General features: G+C 39.0%; 1 protein-coding gene across 3 annotated transcripts; it reads left to right on the top strand.

Annotated features, from left to right (window-relative positions):
- Positions 1–1048: 1048 nt before the first annotated feature.
- Positions 1049–19198, top strand: ranbp3b (RAN binding protein 3b). 3 transcript variants are annotated; one of them, XM_087831579.1, is made up of 17 exons: positions 1049–1113; positions 2976–3031; positions 3352–3388; positions 3481–3558; positions 3672–3743; positions 7976–8041; positions 8944–9036; positions 9205–9314; positions 10831–10950; positions 12292–12392; positions 12499–12574; positions 12684–12780; positions 13255–13379; positions 13480–13600; positions 14215–14357; positions 15431–15626; positions 16494–19198. In XM_087831579.1, exons 1-17 carry the CDS (start codon positions 1092–1094, stop codon positions 16535–16537), a joined length of 1557 nt encoding a protein of 518 aa, XP_087687705.1. In that variant the 5' UTR covers positions 1049–1091; the 3' UTR covers positions 16538–19198. The 3 variants fall into 3 exon arrangements, with proteins under 3 accessions (XP_087687705.1, XP_087687706.1, XP_087687704.1); XM_087831580.1 differs by lacking the exon at positions 8944–9036; XM_087831578.1 differs by lacking the exon at positions 1049–1113 and having other exon boundaries at positions 2933–3031.
- Positions 19199–22276: the final 3078 nt, after the last annotated feature.

The raw sequence follows: 22276 nt of genomic DNA, 5'->3' as shown, positions 1-22276 counted from the left end.
CACGTCTAGAAAACAAAAACAGAGAAAATGGGCAGAATTCAAATTCATCCTTAGGAAAGGATTTAATCATGACCTAATCACTCCTATAATAATGCACTTCATGTAAATAATGTGAGTCATGATCACACGGTGTTTTGGTTACAGGCCTGGTAAATTCCAAGTGCTACATCAGCACAGAGATTGCTTAAATGTTATTTATCTATTTGTTTGTCATCTTGGTATTGCTCATTTGAGTTATTCTTTACCACTCACGATTTTTTTTTTTATTTAGGCGTGACGTTTATGGCGTTATCTCTGTACTGCTCTAGCACTTGAAATTTCATTGCTGTAGGACTAATAACAGAGTCTGATCTTATACTTATGCTATCTTAAAGAATGCCGTTTTTGCGTGCACGTGTGTGTATGTGTGTGTGTGTCTATCAAAGCCACTGTAAATGTGGCCTTTACAAACAACACCAATGCGTAAACCCCAGGAGGGAAAAAAAAGGGCCAATAGGTTCAAACTAACAGGGCTTTTTACTATGAGGTGACCTTGCATAAACCATGTGTATAAATGTAAGCACAGTGATTACAGGACACACATCATTTGGAAACAGGAAATATGAACGACGCCTTGGTTGTTTACCTTTACTTTACCGGGAATCTGATTAAATCACCACTTAACACTGGCTGTGGTGATGCTTTTGTGATGTGCTCGGAGGCTGTATTTTTGTTTTTCCGCCAAACCACTGTTTTCTAGGTTAAGAAACCTGAGCCATTCATGTCATCATCTGGTGTTTGTGTGCAGCTTTATCGTAGTTAATAATACCTTTAAAGTCTGTGTTGGTACACAGGGGCCTGGGAAAGCTGTAATAGTGGGTTAAGCGACCCAGGCAACCTTCAAGCTCTTCCTTTGGGCCAGCTGAATTATAAATAACCACATAAACATATCGATAAGCATGGACATATACTAGAGTTTTGGTTTACTAAAAGAGTGGTGGCGAGGGCAGGGGTCGCTGGTTGCATTAGCAAACGGGAGTCTCTGAGCACATTGCTGCCTTGACTGGTGTTATCTGCGCGGTGGGTTGTGGGTGTGTGAGCGTCGAAGTAAAATGGCGGACTTGGCAAACGAAGGTGAGTAAGTGGCAGAATGAGAAAAACAATACAGCTACTGTGGCCATGTAAAGCGTGTCTCTTCGCGGTTTGCATATTTGATAGCTGAAATCAAGCAACTGTGGCACACGTAAATGGCGACTTCAGGTGGATTAATAACGTCGCGGCGTTTATAAGGTTACAACGTTAGCAAACAGGCTAACAATGCTAACGCTGGGCTTGGGGTAATACCTGGAATGTCTCGGAACGCCCTCCAGTTCTGCCTGTCAGTTAGCCGGTTTACCTCCTAACGCTAGCACCCGGCTATTTATAGTCGGTGTGTGTGTATTTGTTGCCATTTGTGGTGAGCTAAACGATCTAAGGTGATTATAAACACCAAACGTGGCTAAGCCATATTTGAAAAGCACAGCTTGTAACGAAGCTAATGTGTAAGAATAACAGTGATTGGAAACAGTGTCCGTGTTTATTTCATGTTGTTAGCTTTGCGTTTTAGGTTTGCTTGACGTTCATTTAGGCGCGTAGAGGAAAAATGTCAGCCAGTCAGACAATGCTTCGGTTTAGCCTCTGCTTGTTTGCGCGTTTTCTTATTCCATCAAAATCAGATTGTCATTATGTTGGGCTTCTAATATGGGAGAATGAAGTGAGGACCGTAGTGACATTGTTTGTCAGGCGACATGACTCATGCTGGTTGGAGCGCATTAGCAGGCTAACTAGCCATCGAGCTAAACCTCCCTCGGCTTTAAGGAACAACCATTGGCGCCGACTATTTACTGAAAAGGGTCAGATGGGTATATATGCTAACTGGTTAACATAAGCAAGGGACGCATTGGGGCTACTTGTATTTCAGATGTGAATAGAAGTGTTTCATGCCGGAAATCTTATATTCATTGGACAAGTTAGCTGATTGTGAGACAGACAGCAGATACAAAGGTGGGGGTAAAATGTAGGTCACACAACATTTTCTTTAGTTTCACACAAAAATGATCAGCTTAAACCATGCGGAGCGTGTGTCAAAGCGGTGATTGTCGCTTCAGGAAACAATCGTGGCTATGTGCTGCCGGCTTTTGGCTGATATCGCATGCATGCATGTTTTGCGCAGCTACAGCGATGCTACACCTGTTCAGTGTGCAGGCCTGACCCAGACAGAGGAAAACCTTTGTCTGCTAACGTTATAGGATTACACATCTTACACCAGGGTACAGTGTGAACATAGAGTCGTTAAGTGGCTTGAGCTGACATCATGTTATCGCCTAGCCTGGCTTTAGCTATTCTTGTTATGTTATGATCATAGATTATGGAGGCAAGAAAATACCGATGAAAAGCGTCATAATTTCTCATTTAGTTATTTATTTATTTAAAATTTCACAGTCTCTGTCTAGTTTGCCTATTCTGCAATACGTGTATTTGCATATCTTACGTTTGATCACGTTATTTAGTTTATTGTGGATTGTTCACTTTAGGTAAACTTAATGTGATTTAATTGTTCCAGGAACTTCTAATAGGATTGTATGGTTAAGTTTAGTGTACTCGGTTTGATGGCATGATTTCGCCTGGCTGGTTGACACAGATAGAAATCAGATTGTTGTTAAGCTGCATTTTTGCAGGTCATCTTTTTAAGTTTCTTACATTTAAATTAGTTGTGAACAGTTGTTTAACTCACTGGAATCTTTAGCACAGCAATTTTTTAAAAGTTAGACTTTTTATTTTTAATCAGCTGTACAGTCTATAAAATAGAAGATGTCCAAATACACTTACAATGTTCAGGTACACAGAAGAAGTAAGCCACAGCATAGGGTCTTTTGAGCATGAAGAATCAGACAGACAGTACTGCTGCACACCTTAAGTTAGTGTTTAGATGACTAGCCTACATCTTTTCTTAACAGACAAGCCTGCCATAGCGCCCCCTGTGTTTGTTTTCCATAAAGATAAACCACAGAAGGTAAGTTTCTGTTTTGTTTTCCTTTTCTTTATCTATAAGGGCTAACATTGCCTTTTTGAGTTTGTAGATGTTATTTATGCCAACATTTAGTCAAGCTCAGTTTCTGAAAAGCACACATCCTAGAAAAGTTCTTGGATTCAAGTTTGTCACTGTTAGCAGCATTTCCTGCAAAATCAGCACACATCTTTCTTGCTAGTTTGTTTCTAATTTAATTAAGTCAAATTTTCATGAATTTAAGAAAGCTACCTAGGATTTATATGAGTAATGGTGCTCCTTTGGTATAAATTAAAAAAAACCAAATGTTTTGCACTTCCTTGCAGAGATCTGCTGAGGGCTCAAGTGCAGAGGATGGAGAAGGTAAATGAAATATCCAAATTGGCCACTTTGTTTGTCCATGTTATCTTTCTGTTTAAACTGACATACAGTCATTATCATTTCACTTCATTCAGATTCAGATAAAGATGAGGGAAGCTATACTCCCCCTGTGAAAAGGGAAAGGACCTCATCATTCCCACCCCCACATTCTGGTAAGGGCACGTGATGACTAAGCAAAGCAGAGCGTTTACTTTATGTTGCTTCTTGCCTGTGGTGTACACATTGATTTGTATGCTGATTGCAGTGTCTGTCTGCTACTTTGCAGTTCCTAAGAACAATGTATTCATGCCCTCAAGTTTCTGCCAGTCTCCGACTGGGAACTCTGACTCCGAGCCAGGTGAGCAATCTAGACCACTATTAGTTTTCCTTTCACAGCTTAAAGGGCCCCTGTGGTAAGAATCTCAGTATTAAAAATCAAACACATCAACAATTTAAAGCAGTTGGCACAAGATGGTCACTAAAACTGGTAAATAGTAGCTTTTGCTGACTTAAAGATTTTAAGTCACAGATCATTTTGGTAATTCTAAAAGTGTCACAAACTCTTAACTCTCACCAAGTTGACTCTTAGTTCTAGTTGACTCTTATATAGCTATTTTACTCTGATTTTGTCCATTAAGTTTTGAGTGCTGTCCTTTCAGAGTCTTTACTGCATAAACATAAACTGAAAGCTAATTTTTATAAATGTAGTATTGGTATTTACTTTGCAACTTTTTAAATTCTTCAAAAGATTTCTGCATCTTGTTTTTGTTTGGTTTAAATGTAAGTCTTTGTATTTAGTCTGGTTTGAGATTTCACTTCTCCTTGCTCATTTCTCATTTGGCTCTCACTGCTCCAAAGATCTGTCAGTTTGTGTCATGTGTTGCACAAAGACCGTTCAGTATACCAAGCAGGGAGAAGTCTTTTTCTATATCTTGTAATTCGCCACCCTCTCAAAACCTTCAGTAATACAGAGAATTCGTTTTTCTTTTAAGTTATAAGAACAATATGGCCTTGAGTCGCTTGTGATCCTGCCTGCATATAATATAGCTCTGAACTGCCAGATTCAACTGGAAAACAAATGTATGATGCTTGAATTTGAAAAAGGCAGAGTTAAGGTTAACATTAGTAAATACATAGGGTTTGTTATTATGATTTCCTAGTGTCATGTGGTGATAGCTGACAGCAATTTTCGTAGTGCCACTGCTACAAAGGACTAGCTTATTGGGTATTAAAAGCTAGTTTATTTAGCGCCGTCTTAGGTGCAGGGCTCTAGACTAACTTTTTGACATGGGCGCACCGGTATGCCTAACTTTAAAAATTTAGGCGTACCGGCACAAAAGTTAGGCGCACTCAAATTTTTCAACCGCATTGCTTAACACCGCAGTTTTACATGTGCACTTTCTTTGGGTGGGAAGTCCATACAGACAATATTCATTTCTAAATTATTAACTAACAAACTTGTGCTTAAAGTGCTTTGTCAATATCGTAGAAAATGTTAAACTTAATCATCATCTTGGCCTCCTCTGACGACCTGTTTGCTGCTGTCTGTTGCTGAAAGGCAGTGGGGAGAGGGGACACTTGGGCAGTGCATTTATTGCAGCATGTAATATGTTTCCTGGATACACTGTGCTTTTTCAGCGTTCAAAGATTGATGGCACTGTGTCAGAGCACTGGCTATGAATTTCAGACAGATCAGGCCTTAACTTAACAAAAAAGTTATCAATCGTTCTTTTCATCTTTTCATATTACCCACAGCTACATCCACTTCTCTCAGGCCTAGGCTGCTCACTAGGGCTGGGTATCATCACTGATTTCTATGATCCATTCGATTCCGGTTCTCAAAGTCCTGATTTGGTACAATTTAGCCTCAGACAGTCAGAAATATTATAATTCTGATCATTTATCAGTACTGATACATGTGAGACTTTATCAAAATTGTGAACATCACAGCAGATGCCTTTGTGTGAAAAACATGAAGGAGATTTTCCTGGTCTGGTTTTTTATAGCAGATAACCTTAAAATATTCTGCAATATTCTGCAATTTCGCATAATTTTAAGAAGTTTAAATTTCTTCAGTATTGAACAGCAGAAATTAGGCTTTCTTGTCCGAGGTCATTTAAGTGAAAAAAGAAAAAGACAGCGCTGTAAACAACGGTAGACTGGTGGGTAATAAGCGAATGAATAATGCAGAAAACAGAGATTTGAGACGGGAAACTGTTCCTGAAGTACACACACACACACACACAGAGAGAGCTGTGCAGGAAGTATGATTTTTATCGTGGTGGAAGCAAAACAGCAGAAGTCAGAGGGAATTCATGACGACATTGATCAAATGTGAAGCGCAGTTTGCTGCTTCTTTTGCTGCTGGCTCGGCGAATTTTGGTTGGAGAGAGACAAAACCTGCAGCTCAGAATCAGCGCAAAAAAGACGTAAACACAGACCCGACGCATCAGAATTGCTAAGCTCCGACAGCGTGTCCGTGTTCGGGCCGTCGGGTGAGAAAGCCAGGAAAAACAAAGCTGATTCTGATGCGTCGGGTCCGCTCTGTGTTTACGTCTTTGTGTGGAATCCGTTAATGAATCGATATCGCTTTATTCAAGCTACTCACTTCTCTCTTCCACCTGCACTTTCAACTGCACCACGGCCAATCAGAGAGGTCCCGCCCCTGACTATCTCTGATTGGTTTAGTCCACGATAGGGGCATAATGTGTGTCTGCTATTGACCACACGGAGAGTTGCAGAGATTTTTTTTTTTTTTTTGTTACCCGAACAGTTGGTCGCACCTGTGCGACCAAATATTTATTTTTAGTCACACCACTGAAAAATTTGATCGCATTTGCGACCAACTGAAATGTCTTTCTATGAATACAGTATGACTTGGATATAATAGCTGTTCCCACACTAGATCCTTCTTTGTAACTGAAGTATTTCTTTCTTTGCAAATTTATAAAATATAACCTGAAATTCGAAATAAGCTGCAGCTGGTAGGTTAGGGTAAGTTGGGCTTTAAACTTTAAAGGTTTCCGCTTCATGACCTTGCTTGTGAAAGCTCCTTGCCAGGTTTAGAGGTGTGTTTGTGTCAAACTAAAATTTGTCATTTTTTTTATGTTGTTTATGCCCTTTTGTTAAGTTAAAAAGCCATGTAACCCCCCCCCAAAAAAAAAAAAACAATTTTCATTTGCAGTTTATGTATCTGTTGTTCATTTGCACAGGAAATCTACAGGGCCAAAAAAGTAGTTATATTAGTTGACATAAATTAGGCTAGTGGGAACAAAAACATATGCATATTTGTTAAATAAGAAATTAAACAGTAACTGTAAGGAGAGGAAGTTAGGGTGAAGCTGGATTAACAACATTGTTTATCAGTAGCATATCTCTAACACGAAGCTTGTAAATAATTATCTTGTGGTAACTTTGCTTTGAACTCAGCAGCACTCGTCTGTGTCTGGTTTTCCTGCCAAAGTATTATATTTATAGGACGTCTGACCAGTAAATTTGTTGTATCACTTTAGATGTTAAATGATTTTGTTAAATTTGTGAAGCTCAGCTTAATCAGTCATTTGCCGAGTAGCCGTTCATACTTTAATTTGTTGAATCACTTTCATCAAGGTCATATTACACTGGTAAGACGAGTCAAAATGGGGGAAAATATCATTATGAAAAATACTGACTAGTTAATAGGGATATGAAATTATTATTGCAGAAGCACTTTAAGGGAGAATAAGGAAGTGTGATTTTTATGGATTTTTTAAATCCCATCTCTTATCAAAGATAAAAGTGACCCAATCTTTTTCTTTTCTTTTCTTTTCTTTTTTTTGCTTTAATGGCTTGAGCTCAATTGAAAAGTGACGTAGAGGTTTGACTCACTAGTCAACAGATTTACGGAGAGGACTTCCACTTGAGCAAACAAACAGGCTGTAGTTAATAACTGCCTGAAGCATGTTACATAATGTGTGTATATGAAAGTAAAAATAATGATGAACAGACCCAAAAAATGTTGTTAATAGGGACGCAGAACTACACTATGTGCTGGAAGTTTGGTTATTTTAGTTGCATTTAAAATGTTTATAGTGCTTTTATTGCTTGTGTGGTTTTTTTCTTCATTGTTTGCATGCATGTCCTGAGAGTTGCTGGTTATTAAAAATGTTGAAAGATATTCACGTTCATTTATATTTAATTATCCAAATACTTCTTATAATTAGATTGAAAATGTTTTTCTTTAGCATATGTGCAATCTAAGCTTCACACATTTATGCACACTGGAAGGGTCTCCTAAACGCTGAGGACAAACAGGATGTGGCTTTTCGCATGTGCTTTTGGGTTTCTGTTCTAGTGCTAATTACTTGATGGTATCCCAATAAAGCCACTGAGATGAAGAGACGGAGGTAGAAATAGATCAAAGGCCCTAGAGCCCGCCATGTTACTGAGATTCCAACACAACTCTTAAGGCTGTACAAGGGTTGCTGTGGTAACTGGCTCTGTGGTTACAAAATTTGCAAAGACAGAAGAGCATGCTCACATTAGGTTGTTGTGCAATACCTGAATATGTTTTTTTGAACTTTTGCTTCTTTTTGTGGTTTGTTACACCAGAGGAGAAGCCCGTGGGGTTCCGTTTAAAACCACCGACTCTCATACATGGACAGGCACCAAGTTCAGGTAGATGTTTAAAATGTTTTTGTTATTTTTTTTCTATTTATACTATGGTTTTGTTAAATACCTGACCACAAAAATCTAGCAAGTAGCTTTTGCAGTTGGTTCAGTTTTTCTGTTTATTTGCAGTATAATACAAAAGCTATTGCTGGATTTGCATGAAATGTTTTTGCATTAGGTGTTACTTGGTCCACACATACAAAATATTTGGAAAAGGTTTCTACTGTTTTAGATGGAGCAAAATTGCATCATATCTTCACAACTACTTTAGATTTGTTACTGAAATAAGAAAAACTGGCAGATATCATCAGATATCGTCATGAGGCTCAAAAAAAACCCCATCTAGATATAAACTCATTGTTGATCCCGACACTCAGTTCATGCACAGGGTGGAGGGAACTTTCATCCTTGGCAGATGTTTACTCAGACCAATCCTGTTCATTATGCATTATCATTTATTATTCAGGCTTTATCTGATGAGGACATTTAATCTTAATTATCAGCACTGACATTGGTACAGTCCTCATGAACAATTGATATGATTATACAAGTTACAACTATGTTTGAAAGCTGTCACAAAAAGTCAAGCATTTGAATGCAGGTTATGGTCTGGAATAACATTAGATTGTGCAAATATGCCGCCCCCCCCCCCGCCCCCCCCCCCCCCCCCCCCCCCCCCCCCCCCCCCCCCCCCCCCCCCCCCCCTAAATGAAGGGATCCCAAATGACTACTAATGTCATATTGACCTACCCCTTACTTGTACTCTACTCCCAGGCAAAGCTTTGAATATTTGCAGATTATTTTTAGTGAATCCAAAAAATTATTTCTGAGCAGCCCACACATCGACATGTACATGTAAAAGATATAACTGTGTGTACAAAGCCTGAGAAAAACTGCCTCGGTTGCAGGTGTCCCTAGTCAGAAACCCAAGGAGCAGCAACGCAGTGTCCTCCGCCCTGCAGTTCTCCAGGCACCGCCCTCTAAATCACATTTAGAGTCCAGTGAGTAAAGCTCAGAGTCTTACACTCATTAGTTAATCACATGTAATTTAAGATATAATTGCAGTCGTTGTTCTCACTGTGCACTGTTTTGCTCATGAGGTGTGTCGCTTCAAATGCTATCAGGATAGGTGAAAAGTTGGAATAATTTCCCCTTTTTTCTGTCTGTAGATTCCAGTTGTGGAACCAATGGTGTGAAAAAGTCCTCAGATGGTGCACCTGTGACCCAGTCCCTCTTCCTGAACAACACAGAGCACTCAGCCACGCTGACTAAGACACCGGTGAGAAGTAGCGAAACCTAAACAATTTATAATTAGGAGACAAAAATCAAACATGACTGCATTTCCTGCAGTTTTTGTTTGTTGAGTTTTTTTTATTACAGTTTTTGCTTGTGTGTTTTATTTGTCCTGTTGACATATTTGTCTTTTTAGTGTGTTAATAGATACAAGTCAGAATGAAAAGCTACAGCATAGAAAATTCATGTTTTTTAAAAATGTTTTTTGTTTACATTTGATTAAATAATATAAACATATTTATTAAAACATACATGTGTAAACTGTTGTCACAAACATGTTACTACATTGCAACACTTGCTTTTCTGTCATTACCTCAGCTCTCCATCGTTACAGGGTTGTTGTTTTTTTGTTTGTTTGTTTTTTTAATGAATCCTTCAGCCACAGCTCAAAAAGGCAAACATAATTTGACTAACAAAGAGAAACCACACAGGTTGCGTGAGTTTGCTCCTCGTAGTGTTCAGAACAGCAGTCCAGCCAGTTTCAGTCATTTGTTTAGGCCAAATAAAAAATTTGTGCTGTGACTGTTTTTAATAATTCATTATGATTAGGCTTCAGTTTCAGCACCCAATAAAGTCCAAATGACTTCAAAGTGACTCATTCACATGCGTATCATTTGTACAAGTAAAGCAAACATTTTGGCTTCATTATTTCTTAAGTCACAAGTATGTTAGAAATTCTGATAATTGAAGAAATAATGAAGCACAGATGTTGCTTGGACACATTTCTTCAAACAGCATGAAAATGAACGAGACCGCCTTGGAGTCATTTGGCTGCACATAAATGTGCTTCAGCAGGGTTAGCATAGTTGTATTCAGTTTCCCACAATACTGGATATTACAACCGTTGATACTTTGTAAGGATGAATAAAGGAAATTGTAAGTTTTTATCCTGTGCATAGACCCCAAATCCACTGTCTTTGTCTGCAGCTGGCCCTTCACTAGCTCTTCAGAGTGTCATTACTAGCCACCATCTAAAGCTATGCAGCTGGATTTGCAGTGAGACCAGAAACTCGGGCAGCTTGCTGATTCTTATTCTTGATTATTTATGATGGGAACCTCCCACTACATTGCATGAATTAACTAGTAACTAAATGATGCTTTCTGCAATCAGTTTCATCCAGAAATATTAACTATATTGCTGTGCCACTAATAGGCTTGCTAAGTAAATGGATTTGCATTAGGAAAATTAGGCACGTCTTGCTGCTGTATGCCACTTTTCTAGTATTTTGGCTACATACTTGACAATGACCCAGACTGCTAAAAGTGCAATGTCCCTTTTTTCTAAGTGAGACTGGGTCCCGTTTGTTTTTATGCAACGTACAGTCAACTGCAAACACAGTTAAGGTGCAAGTTGCAGTCAGTGTGGTTTGTGGAAGATATTAATGAAACTTGTTGCATGCAGGGGAAGTTCGTGTTGGTAAAAGATCCTTCAAATCTGATAAAGGCTCAGTGAACACTAGTTATATTAGTTGACCCTGCTGCTCTGTTTCTTCCTGTTTCAGAAACATGAAAATGAGGAAGATGGCTCGAGTGGTAACAAGGACGGAGAAAGAAAAGAGAAGAAAGAGTCAAATGTAGCAATATCATTTGTGTTTGGTCAGAATATCAAAGACAGAGCAAAGGTGAGTTTTCCTTCTGCTGGCTGTGAGCAGGTGAATTCGAAGCAAAAATTTTTGTGTCAAGCAATAGTGTGTGTTTGGTGAAATTGGATTTAAAAAATAAAGTTTTCTAGAGCACGTGTAGCACCATCCTGTTTAGTACATAATGTGATGTCACTGGTTGATTGGTTGGTTGCTGCTAATAGCTAACATATGGTAATGTTAGTCTAACTGGTGACACAGTGCAAATGCAACTAAGTTTCTTACCAAAGTGCAATCAAGAAGCCTACCACCATCAGGATGTTCAGAGGGGAATAGATTAATGTGGGCGATGACCCAAAGGGGGTGGGGTGGGGGGGCACACAGGCGCTTCCAAGGAAGAGATGCCGTAGTTCTCGGAGCCCTTCTTTGTTTGTTTTAGTTTTGAAATTCTGTTGGGAAACTGCTGTGGAAAATTGTTTAGGTGAGCACATTATCTCACTGATTACTTTTACTCACTTCTAATATGAAGTAAATTAAAATAAGTGAAGGGGAGTGAGACGTGAAGAGTCCCACCTGCGAAGATGCTAATGGTTATCAAGATTCCTAATCTTGCTTTAATAAGAAACTTTGTTTGCAATGCATGTAGTAACCAGTTATCTTGTAGTTTCGCTGTGCTTGTGAAAGGAAAGATTTAACTTCGAAATAACTGGGGGTTAAACCTACTGATCCTATTTTCTGGGTATGCACTCTGTCGGCTGATTGGTCGCTCGGTCTGTACACCAACCTCATGAGATCAAATCAAATAGTGGGGAAGGTGCTTGACTCTAGCTAGTTGGTTCAGTGAACATCTGACTCAAACAGGCTCTCCCTCACACAGACCTATTTTACAAAGTCATATACAAACCTTAGCATTATGGCTAGTTTTGGTAAGTCCTGTTTCAGTGCAGCTAGCCAACAGTGAAGAACCACTTTCTGCCTATGAGACAGAGTGGACAAGATATTCTAGTTTTTGTGTTTAACATAAAACTCATTGCTGCAGTCAGGGGCACCATAAAAGTGAGCCTTTTAGCTGTCACAAGTTAGCTAGTATATGCTAATAACCAACCGACCTAATGACATCACATTCTTCACACAAGGTGGCACTTTTTTTTAAGAGTAAGGTTTCCTGGAGTAAATGAGCCTTAATACATGTAAGTGGACATATTTATTGTGAGATTTTAAAGTGGACATGAAACAAGTGCTTATTTATTGCTTGGACCAACATGATGCTTGAATTACATCATATTGGGTTGGTTAAGATTTGTCTGTAGAGATTTCTTAATCTACTTTCTGTCGTAAGATTTCCTTCCTGTGTATTTTCCATTTTTCTCTCTCTCTCTCTAGTTGGAGGAAAACAATAAAGAAGACAATTCAAAGGACGGCGTGCCGCTGGACTCTCAATCAGAGGGCACAAATTATTTCTTGCAGTACATCTCTACCACAAGGTAATTAAAATGTGTTCTACTTACATTTTTAAAATAGTATTTCTGCGTAATTCAGTATTAACTTTGATCAACGTGTTGATGCACACTTGCATTTCTGCCTTTTCAGTTCAAAAAATGCCACAAACAGTGCAGACAGTGGAGCAAAATTTGTTTTTGGGCAGAATATGTCTGAACGAGTTCTGGTGAGTTAATAGGGTGAATTCAATAGTCTGTTTACCTTCTGCAATACTGCAGAATTCCTAATGACTACAATTGAACGAGCTGCAATGATCAACTCTGTTGTGTTTTCAGAGTCCACCAAAGGGTGACTCTTCAAATGAGGAAAATAAAGACGTGTCAGCTGCCCCTGCTTCAGAGCCCTCATCGCAGGAAGCCACCCCAGAGAAAGGTAAAAAACCCATCCCTCCTATTATTTACAAAAATGGTTGGTATTTGGATTGATTACTAGTAGATGTAAGCACAAAACTTTACTCCACTCAAGACAAAAACAAGACCTGTGAGCTTATGACTGTATATTAGTTTTATATTGTCTTAAACTTGGATTGGTTTCATAATTGACTAATCATAGGCTTGTACTTTATAACCAGGGTTTGTGTCTTAACATACAAAAGGGGAATACTGAGTGAGAGAATATTTTACTTTGTTCGGTGACTTTGAAAAATAATTTATCATTTCATAGCTACTCAGTGCCCAGGCAATCATTAATGTGGGCGCAGAGCTCAAGTGCCTCTGCTCTGGAAATGATGCAGAGAACATTATCAAGCTTCTCTGTTCGGGGATGGAAGACAGGCCCCTTGATTACCCTGCAGTAGCACTGTTTCTGTGTTGCTAAAGGATCAGTTATGTTTGTGTTTTATGTCAGTGAACAACGTGTCAGAGTCTTTGGAGGAGTCTGCAGCAGCATACACCAAAGCCACAGCCAAGAAGTGCATCTTAGAGAAAGTCGATGTGAAAACTGGAGAGGAATCAGAAAGCAATGTTTTACAGGTAAAAGACAAGGCGGGGTATTTCGCTTGAAGACGTGCAGCGAATAACATGGTGAGAATGTTTTATAATCTTCTTTTTTCCCCCTCCTCTTTTACTTCAGATGCAGTGCAAGTTGTATGTTTTTGAGAAGACTGCTCAGTCGTGGATAGAGAGAGGTCGGGGTTTGCTGAGGCTCAATGACATGGCATCGACAGACGACGGCACGCTACAGTCCCGTCTAGGTAAAAGCACCTTCAAAAAGCCGCTGGAGAGAGGGGAAAAAAGGGGGGGAAAACCCTTCCTGTTATGAATGTGCACGGTTTGTTTTTACAATTCAGTCACCCAAATAGCTTTAGCGGACGAAAGCATCTGTGATTGTTTTTACTGTTATTCTACCGGGACAGGTAGGGGCGACTATTATCTCAGTAAACCAAAACATACCTTTTGTGACAAAACCTAACAGTGAACACAAGAGGGAGTCTGTTCCTACTATATGGCTCTGTTGACTGGCCACCGCAGTAGTATTGTGGTCATGTTTATATATGGTGGTTTCATTCAGACAAATCAAAATCTAAGTGGACAAGCACTCTGAAGTTTTGTTTTTAATGAATATTCAACTGTTTCAGAAGTTTTCTTTCACTGTATCCTGGTTAATATTTGACTAAACTGTAAAATCCTGGTACAAATCACTTTCTCAGTGACTGAACAGAGCAGTTTCTAGGACTATAGCTGTGTATTTACTGCAAATACTAGTTGTGCCTGTTTAGTGAAGAGATTTTACAGTCAGTGGACTGAAGAAATGGTAAACACCATGTGCATATTTGCATCTGTATGTCATTGCTGTCGTGTGTTGCAGTAATGAGGACCCAGGGCAGCCTCCGGTTGATCCTCAACACTAAACTTTGGCCCCAGATGCAAGTGGACAAGGCCAGCGAGAAGAGTGTACGAATCACTGCCATGGACACGGAGGACCAGGGTGTCAAGGTCTTCCTAATATCGGTATGTGTTACTAAACCTTTAACATTTGAACATTTCATTTTTCCAAACGGTGTTAGCTTTTAAGTGTTTTTCCCCTCCCTGTGTATACATCAAAAGTAAGAAAAACACAGAAAATTGTAAAAATAAAAAAATGTACAAGCATTGAACTGGTGAAACATATTCTGCCTTGGGTTCACGCTGTCCCATCCACTGTTAATGCGTCTTTATCATCTGTCTCATTCTGTTTTTGTGTGTTTTTCCTCTTTAGTAAAGGGTGAATACATTCCATGTTATTAATTTGATCAGCTCAGTATTGTCCTGTGATATTAAAACATTCAGTGCCTACAGTTGGTACAAGAATACTGCTTTCAAACATATTATTTTGAGGTAGTTAAAAACTGTTCTTAATAAAATGCATTACTTCCTCCCCCAGATGTTTAACATTCCAGCCGTTCTGTGGGTTTTGGAAAGCATTTAATCTGAAACATCTGCGTATCGAAGTGGCAATTTTATTATTCATATAACACATTTCATTAAATGTAAACTCAGTGTGCATAACCCAAAAATGAAAAACATAAAAACAAATGTAGGCTTACTTAAGTCAAAGCAATAAAAAACTAACTGTACAAGAAAGTTTAAAAAAAGAGGTTTTAAGCTTGTTTTGTAAAGTGTAAACAGTTGTAAATGACCTCAAGTCAGCAGACAGCTTGTTCCAAGGTTCAGTTTCCACAGTAACTGAAGCACCCTCAGCACACTTGGATCTAATTCTGAGAATAGTTAAAAGATCTAATTAGGTTATAGATACTGAGAAAGTCAGAGATGAACGGGGAGGGCAAACTACTGAGAGCTTTATAAGCTTGTAGAAGGACTTGTACAGGTAATTCTGTGTTGAACTGGTAGCCAGTGAAGTTACTTCAGTAGCTGGGTAATATGTTGAAATCTGTAAGGACTCTGGCTGCTGCATTCTCAACAAGATGAAGTCATCCTACTGATAATTTGGAAAATCCTGCAAATGGAGCGTTACAGTGTACCAATGCAATGTGCATGTGTCATGTCCATGTGGCTGAATTTTGTTTGCACTTTTGCATATTTAGGGTAGCTCTAAAGACATAGGTCAGCTGGCTGCAGCGTTACATCACCGTATCCTGGCCCTGAAGAGCAGGGTGGAACAGGAGTCTGAGACCCCGGCAACAACCATCCCCGATGCCGAGGTACCGCAGTCCAACGAGGATGACAGCGACGAGGAGGACAATGCCTCTGCCTCCGCTTCAGCCTCTACTCCTGCTACAAGTCAGTGATTTTTATTTCTTATTTTGATTTTTATAGTTTTTACTGCAGCAGCTCTTGTTTGTTTTTCAGTGATTCAACTAAGGCTACGTTCACACTGCAGGCGAAAGCGCATCAAATCCGATTTTTTTTTGACCCTATGAGACCCATATCCGATCATGGTATGACAGTGTGAACGGCATAAATCCGATATTTTCAAATCCGATCTGGGTCACTTTCGTATGTGGTACTGAATCAGATACATATCCGATGTTTCAGAAAGCGACTGCTGTGTGAATGGTCAAGTCGCATTAAATCCATCTTTTACGTCACTGACACAAGACAGACGCCAATTATCAGCGCTGGAGAAGCGCCTGATAAGACACCGCGAACGCTTCCTGGCCATCCAGTGTAGATGTCAGTGAAACTGTTGGGAAGACAACGTTGGAGAAACGTTAACATTTTATTTGTACTGTATAATCTGCAGATTCTGACAGAAATCTGCAACTATCCTTTGAAGCACCGCTCCTCTAAAACAGCAATAAGGATAATTATTAGGTTATCTACATTATTATGTAAATAACAAAATAACTTAAAGCAAAAATTGGGAAACGTGAAGTCCGAAGTCTTTATATTAAGGGCCATCAGTCAAACAATATTGTTTGCTCTGGGTCTAAACAGAGCGCGTTGTGTGTGACATCTTCTTTTGCGCATGCGGGGCGCTTTGAGCGTTCACACTAGAGCGCGTTTGCTGTCGCATTTTATTTGTAGTGTGAACAAGCAGACAAAAAAATCAGATTTGATCAAAAAATCGGAATTGAGCATTAAGACCTGCAGTGTGAACGTAGCCTAAAATACCTTTGCTGACACGTTGCCACTCTGCTCCTGCAGGTAATTCAGAGGGAGGAGAGAGCCAGGCAGCTGGAAGCACATAGCGTCACTCTTGGAAAGCCTGCTGAGATGCCGCTGTAGAAGCATTTTGCTGCAGGCATCTCCATGGACACCCCATGACCAACGTGGGTCCTCCAGACCAGTACTTTTGGATATTAGAAGTCTAGCTCCAGGAAATAACCCCCTGTGCCGGAGTGTCTCACCCAACTCGTGCAGTTCATCTTCTCTGCGTTCAGCGTAATATCTGGAGTCGTTTCTTCCCGCCCTCTCCTGTTTTTGTGTTTAATTTTTGTTCTCAAGTATTTTTTTTTTCTTCCTCTCCCCGATAGCAAAAATAAAGACTTCAAAGCTTTGGTTTGGGACTTCTCTGCTCATCATATTGATGAGTGTAAGGGTGTTTTCCTCTACATTTTAAAGTATGGCACATGTTAAGACTGCAGTTTCTACTTTGGGACCTTTATACTCACTCTACAGCCGTACCTCTGGACACCACACATCCAGAGGAGCTTCATTCACATTGTATTTGACTCGTCATCCAGTCGTTTGTTGTTTTTTCTTTTTTTTTTCTCTTACATCAAGTCCAGCCTTCCTCTTGCCCCCCTCATCCTGACCAGTCTGTGCGTTAAGTTTTGGCAAATGTAATTTATTTTGGGCTGTCATTTTCATGAGGCATCTCAACACATATGTGCTGTTTGTAATGGCTAGCCAAGACCACTCGAGTTGTCATTAATAGCAGTTTCTTATATTTCCTATTGACCTATATTATAGCGAATAAAAGACTGAAACAGTGCAGTTTCCGCTAATGTGAGTTAATGATTTGGGGACAAAAGGGCAGTTCACCACAATGTTTCGTCTAGATTTCTACGATGTGTTAGTCATTCAGCGTCTGGTTTTTCATTTTTCCAAAATTAGAAAAAACATGAACTCACCCGTCTACATTCTGCATGTAACTGTTACTTTTCTCCTTTTCCAGCATCCCAGGGGTTTATCGTGTTGATTCATATTTTTATGTTGAAGATTTTTTTTTTTTTTTTTTTATCCATTTACATTTGGAAAAAAGGTTTTGAATGAAAGAATTCATGTGTGGAAAATTTGAGTGACAACTGTAATACCCTTTGAATGTCATGTACATTTGAATATATCATCATTTAGTAGCGCACCATGTTTTCTCATCTCCAGCTGCCCCCTTTACAAAATAAACCATTTTGGACTGACCGCTATTGTTCCCTCTGAAACTGGGTTTTCTGCACTAGCAAGAGGGGTATCAGTATAGTATATGTAATACTTAGACATCGTCTCCTGTGATAAGTAGTACCTGTAAGCAACAGTACAATAATGAATAACTCTCTAAAGAGGGAACAAACTTTACCCTTGGACATAATTGAATACGTGGAATGAGAACAGCCTGTCTGTTTTGTATTCATGTGCTGGATCTGGCCTGCAGGTTGATGAATGCTGTGCTGACTGCACTGAGCAAGAATCGGACTAAATCTTGTTTATATACAGTATTCATCAGGCACAAGGTCATGAATATTTGATGCATGTACCTATCATAACAGCCCAGCCTAATCGTATACATCCAAACTAGAAACATAACTGCCACCGCTCACAAATTCTTAGCCTTATCTGCCTTTCTGTGGTGACTCGGCAGGAAAGCATTTTTCTGCAGCGTCTCCTGTAAATGATTGCAGTTGTGTGGTGAAAGTCAAAGCTAAACACTCCGAACTTAGATGCTGGACTAGTGTAACAAGTCAAGCACTACTAACTTTTTGGAGTTTTACTTGAGGCCTTGACGTGCGCTGCAGATTCTCTTTAATTCTCTTTAATTCTCATCAAATGTGATTCATCTTCATGCTTTTCTTTTAAAAATCGAAATACTGGTAACAACCAAGGGCACGCATCTTTATTGTGATGGTGTTTGTTTGAAAGATTGTTGACTTTGTGAACATGTCTTTAAAAGCAGGGTCGTCGTCAGCACAAAGGATCTTCGCCTCATTGAAATCCCAAACATTAAACTTCACACATAAACCATTTGGTTTTCACCTGAAAGATTGGGCCGCAAACAATAGAAATCTTCTTAACATTTTCTCAAAGTACTTTAAAGTAGTGGGGAAGAGGGTGAGATAAGATAAGCATCAGAGAGGAAAATGAATTGCACAACATGCATACCCCCAGTTCTAAAATCAGAAGAAAGCCACCAAAGGTGAATTAAATGGAAACACACTTGAATAGTTTTTTCACCTGGCTTTTGTCAGTAGTGAAGTCAAACTATGTAATGACTAAGCTATAACTGCAATGCGTTTTAAAGTTAGTTATACGAACAAAGTAGTTAGTCAGGTTTGTGATTCAGCTTGTTAGGTCAGAATAGAGAGATTGGGACATGGTCTCGACTTAAATGGAGCTTAAAACTGGGACTGTAATTATCAGGGTTTTCCACTAACACTCAGCTACTGTGACTAAAAGGGTTTTTCTCCCAGAACTTCTTGGCGATTGGTATCTATGCCAAGGTTTAAACTTACCATAACACCATCAAACTGACACGTGAAAAAATGGAGGAACTAATGAAACAATGTGAAGCATAAATTTATTACTAGCATAATTACGACAAGGTTAGAACAGTTTTTTCAAGGCAATTCTAAAGAAAGACAGAAAATCTTATTTCCTGTTGTCTGTTTTTGCAGAAATAAAATATTTCCTTAAATGCATACCTTGTGAATAGTTTGTTTTAGCCCTGCATCTGTTCTTCATAGAAAACTTGCTGGTCCTGCACAGATTTGGACCACATTTATGTTCCAGCTGATCAAATGGAGCACAAGCACTTTTTAAGGCTGAAGAAATATTAAGACCACAGTTTTCTACTAGAGTTGGCAAGCCACAGACATTCAAGAAGAAATTTAGAGCATAGTAAAACATAGGTGAAACATAAATGTGCTAACGTGGTTTCCACTACTCAGTCTGTCCTCTTATCTTTTGTAGTCACACTGGAGCTCTAGCTAGACTTTTCATTAGGCATCTCATCCTAGTTTCCATGTGTTATCTTGGGGATGTCTCCCAAATATAGTCACGAATTCTGCTTTGCAGTAAAAAAAAATTGAGCTCCAGTTCTTCATTTATCTTCACATATAATGAATAATGAAACTTGAGCATGTGGATCCAAAGCACTGGGTTTAAATGTATTTTGTAATGCTTTGTAATGCTGTTAGATTGGCATTAAATTAAGATTAATTTTTTCCCATCATAGGATGATGAGAAAAATCCTCTTCTCTGCAAGCCTGTGTTGATTTATGGGGTTTGTAGATAGCTTTTCTTGAAAAAAAAAATAAAGTATTAAATAAACAAACAGTAATCCCCTGGAAAAAGTGGACTTAATATTGACAAGTGGTAGGTTTTCAGCTAGCTCCAAAAAAAAAAAAAGCGTGTTAGAACATAACTGGTACTCTGAATCACATCTTTTATTGTTTGCCTTAGGCACTGGTGTCATAAAGAGGTAATAATAATCACAGTGTTTCCATAATCGCCATGTATTGTGGATACTACTAGGCAACACTTTAAGGTAAATATTTTTGATATTGCAGCAGATGATACATATAATTGAAGTGAAAATGGTCTGTTTTGCAAATGTTCAGTCTACCACATTGATCCAGATACAGCAGCTACAGAAATACACGGCTACCTGTAGACATACGGTGCCAATTTTGGGAGTCAGCATTTGACTCGAGGCTTCTCAGGAAAAATACTCCCATCAAGAATTTGTCTGTTCAGACTGTGGTTAACATTGGTAAGGTTGCTGTCATTTTGTCCAGCCTTATAGGTTTTTATTTTATCCATCCACTCTCACTTCTCTCACATATTGATGATGTTGCGATGATGAGTAGAACTGATAAATTCAAGAGAATTGCTAACTTGGTGTCTTTCTGCTCCCCTTTCTTGCCTTAATACATGAAATATATAAGAATTAAATACACATTAGTGCTTTCCACGCTCATAGGAAATGAAAATTACTATGCAAGGAGCTTAAACCCTCTTCTTACTTCTCTTAAACGTCACCATAGATTTCCTGACTCTTCATCTGATAATTTGTCATTTTTTTTTAAGGAACCTTTTGCAAGGAAATATTGTCACAGGTAACATGCTGAGATGGGCTCCACCCTGCACCGCAACCGCGATTTGAACAAACCGTTAGAATAAATGAATGAAATTTGTGTGTCATATTTGCATCAAACAAACGTTAATATTAGACAGCGATAACATGAATACACACAAAATGCAGTTGATGATTTTATTTATTAATACCCCGTCTTGTGTGGAAAAGTATTTGCCTCCTCTTGTTAAATCATACATTAACTGTGATTAACTAAAGTTTTTGGAAAGCAGTTTTACTAGCCACACCCAGGCCTGATTACTGCCAGACCTGTTGAATCAAGAAATCAGTTAGAGTATAACCTGTGTGGCAAAGGGAAGTAGGCTAAAAGATTTCAGAATGCTGCGTTCTAAAGAAACTAAAGAACAGATGAGAAGCAAAGTTCTAATTTCCAAGGTTTTGAAACCACATTGAGAGCCATTATCCACAACTCATCCGGGAGGTCACAAAAGAACCCAGAGCTTCATTTAAAGAACTGCAGACCTCACTCGTCTCAGTTATGACCAGTGTTGATGATTCAACAATAAAAAAAAAAGATGGAACCAAATGTTTTAAGCCAAAAAAGAACAAAGGCTCGTCTCACATTTACTAAAAAACATCTGATAATCCCAAAGACTTTTGGAAAAATATTCTGACAAGTCAAAAGTTGAAGTTTTTGGAAGTTTTCTGTCTCGTTACATCGGGCATAAAACTAACAGCATTTCATAAATGAACATTATATCAACAGACAAACACAGTCTGGGGCTGCTTTTCTGCTTCTTGGCTGAGACGACTTAATTGACGGAACCATCCTTTCTGCTCTTTACCAGAAAACCTTGAAAGAGATTGTCTTCTCAGGTCTCAAAACAACAAGGAGTTTGTTTTGAAGTGGCCTACTCAAAGTCCAGACTTAAAATCCAATTGTGAGGCTTTGGAACGACCTCAAACAGACCCGTCATACGTGAAAGCCCTCCAATCTGGCTGAATTAAAGACATCCTGTAAAGAAGAGTGGGCCAAAATTCCTCCACAGTGATGTGAAAGACTTATTGCCAGTCATCACAAATTGCATTTTTAGTTCTTGTTGCCAAAGTTGCCAAAGGGCATAACCTGCTATTAGTTTTACAGGGCAATTACTTTATCACTAAGTAGGTTTGGATAGTTTTTTTTCTTCCCAAATAAATGAAATAATCACTTAAAAAACAGATTTTGTATTTGCTCAATTTATCCTTGTCTAATATTATTGATCTGAGACATGCAAATGTGACAAATATGCAAACAAATAAGAAATCAGGGGAAAAATATTGTTTTTCCTCATCACTGTAAAAATAAAAATGTTCCCCTCAGTTTGCACCGTTTCAGGATCAAATGAACACTCAGACTGATGCTTTTCACCCAACAAATGCAAATGGCGCGCTGTAGAAACACATTACTTCAGACCAGGTGGAAGCTATTGCAAAGTGATACCGCACCTATTATGCATTGTTTAGGAAAGTAAAAGCTCAGGAATGAACTCTTATATCACAGCTGAAAGAGTTCCCTTTAAGAATTCCCTACAGAGGACAAATTACAATTGCTAACACAACACTCGCTGCTCTTCTTCATGGAGTCGGCGCTGGTGTTGTAATTCACATGGCACTAAAAGGGACGCCGTGTCTTAAGACC

Source organism: Neolamprologus brichardi, chromosome 18 (genome assembly GCF_056152115.1).
Source record: "Neolamprologus brichardi isolate AB-2024 chromosome 18, ASM5615211v1, whole genome shotgun sequence".
NCBI classification, from domain to species: domain Eukaryota; kingdom Metazoa; phylum Chordata; class Actinopteri; order Cichliformes; family Cichlidae; genus Neolamprologus; species Neolamprologus brichardi.
This window is presented reverse-complemented; position numbering and strand designations above follow the sequence as displayed.

Bases quoted from the DNA above. Each gene is read 5' to 3' on its own strand.
- ranbp3b (XM_087831578.1), top strand. From the start codon at position 2,948: ATGACTAGCCTACATCTTTTCTTAACAGACAAGCCTGCCATAGCGCCC. The intron at 13,380-13,479 runs GTAAAAGACAAG...CTTTTACTTCAG, and splicing joins CAGAAAGCAATGTTTTACAG to ATGCAGTGCAAGTTGTATGT. The intron at 15,627-16,493 runs GTCAGTGATTTT...CTGCTCCTGCAG, and splicing joins AGCCTCTACTCCTGCTACAA to GTAATTCAGAGGGAGGAGAG.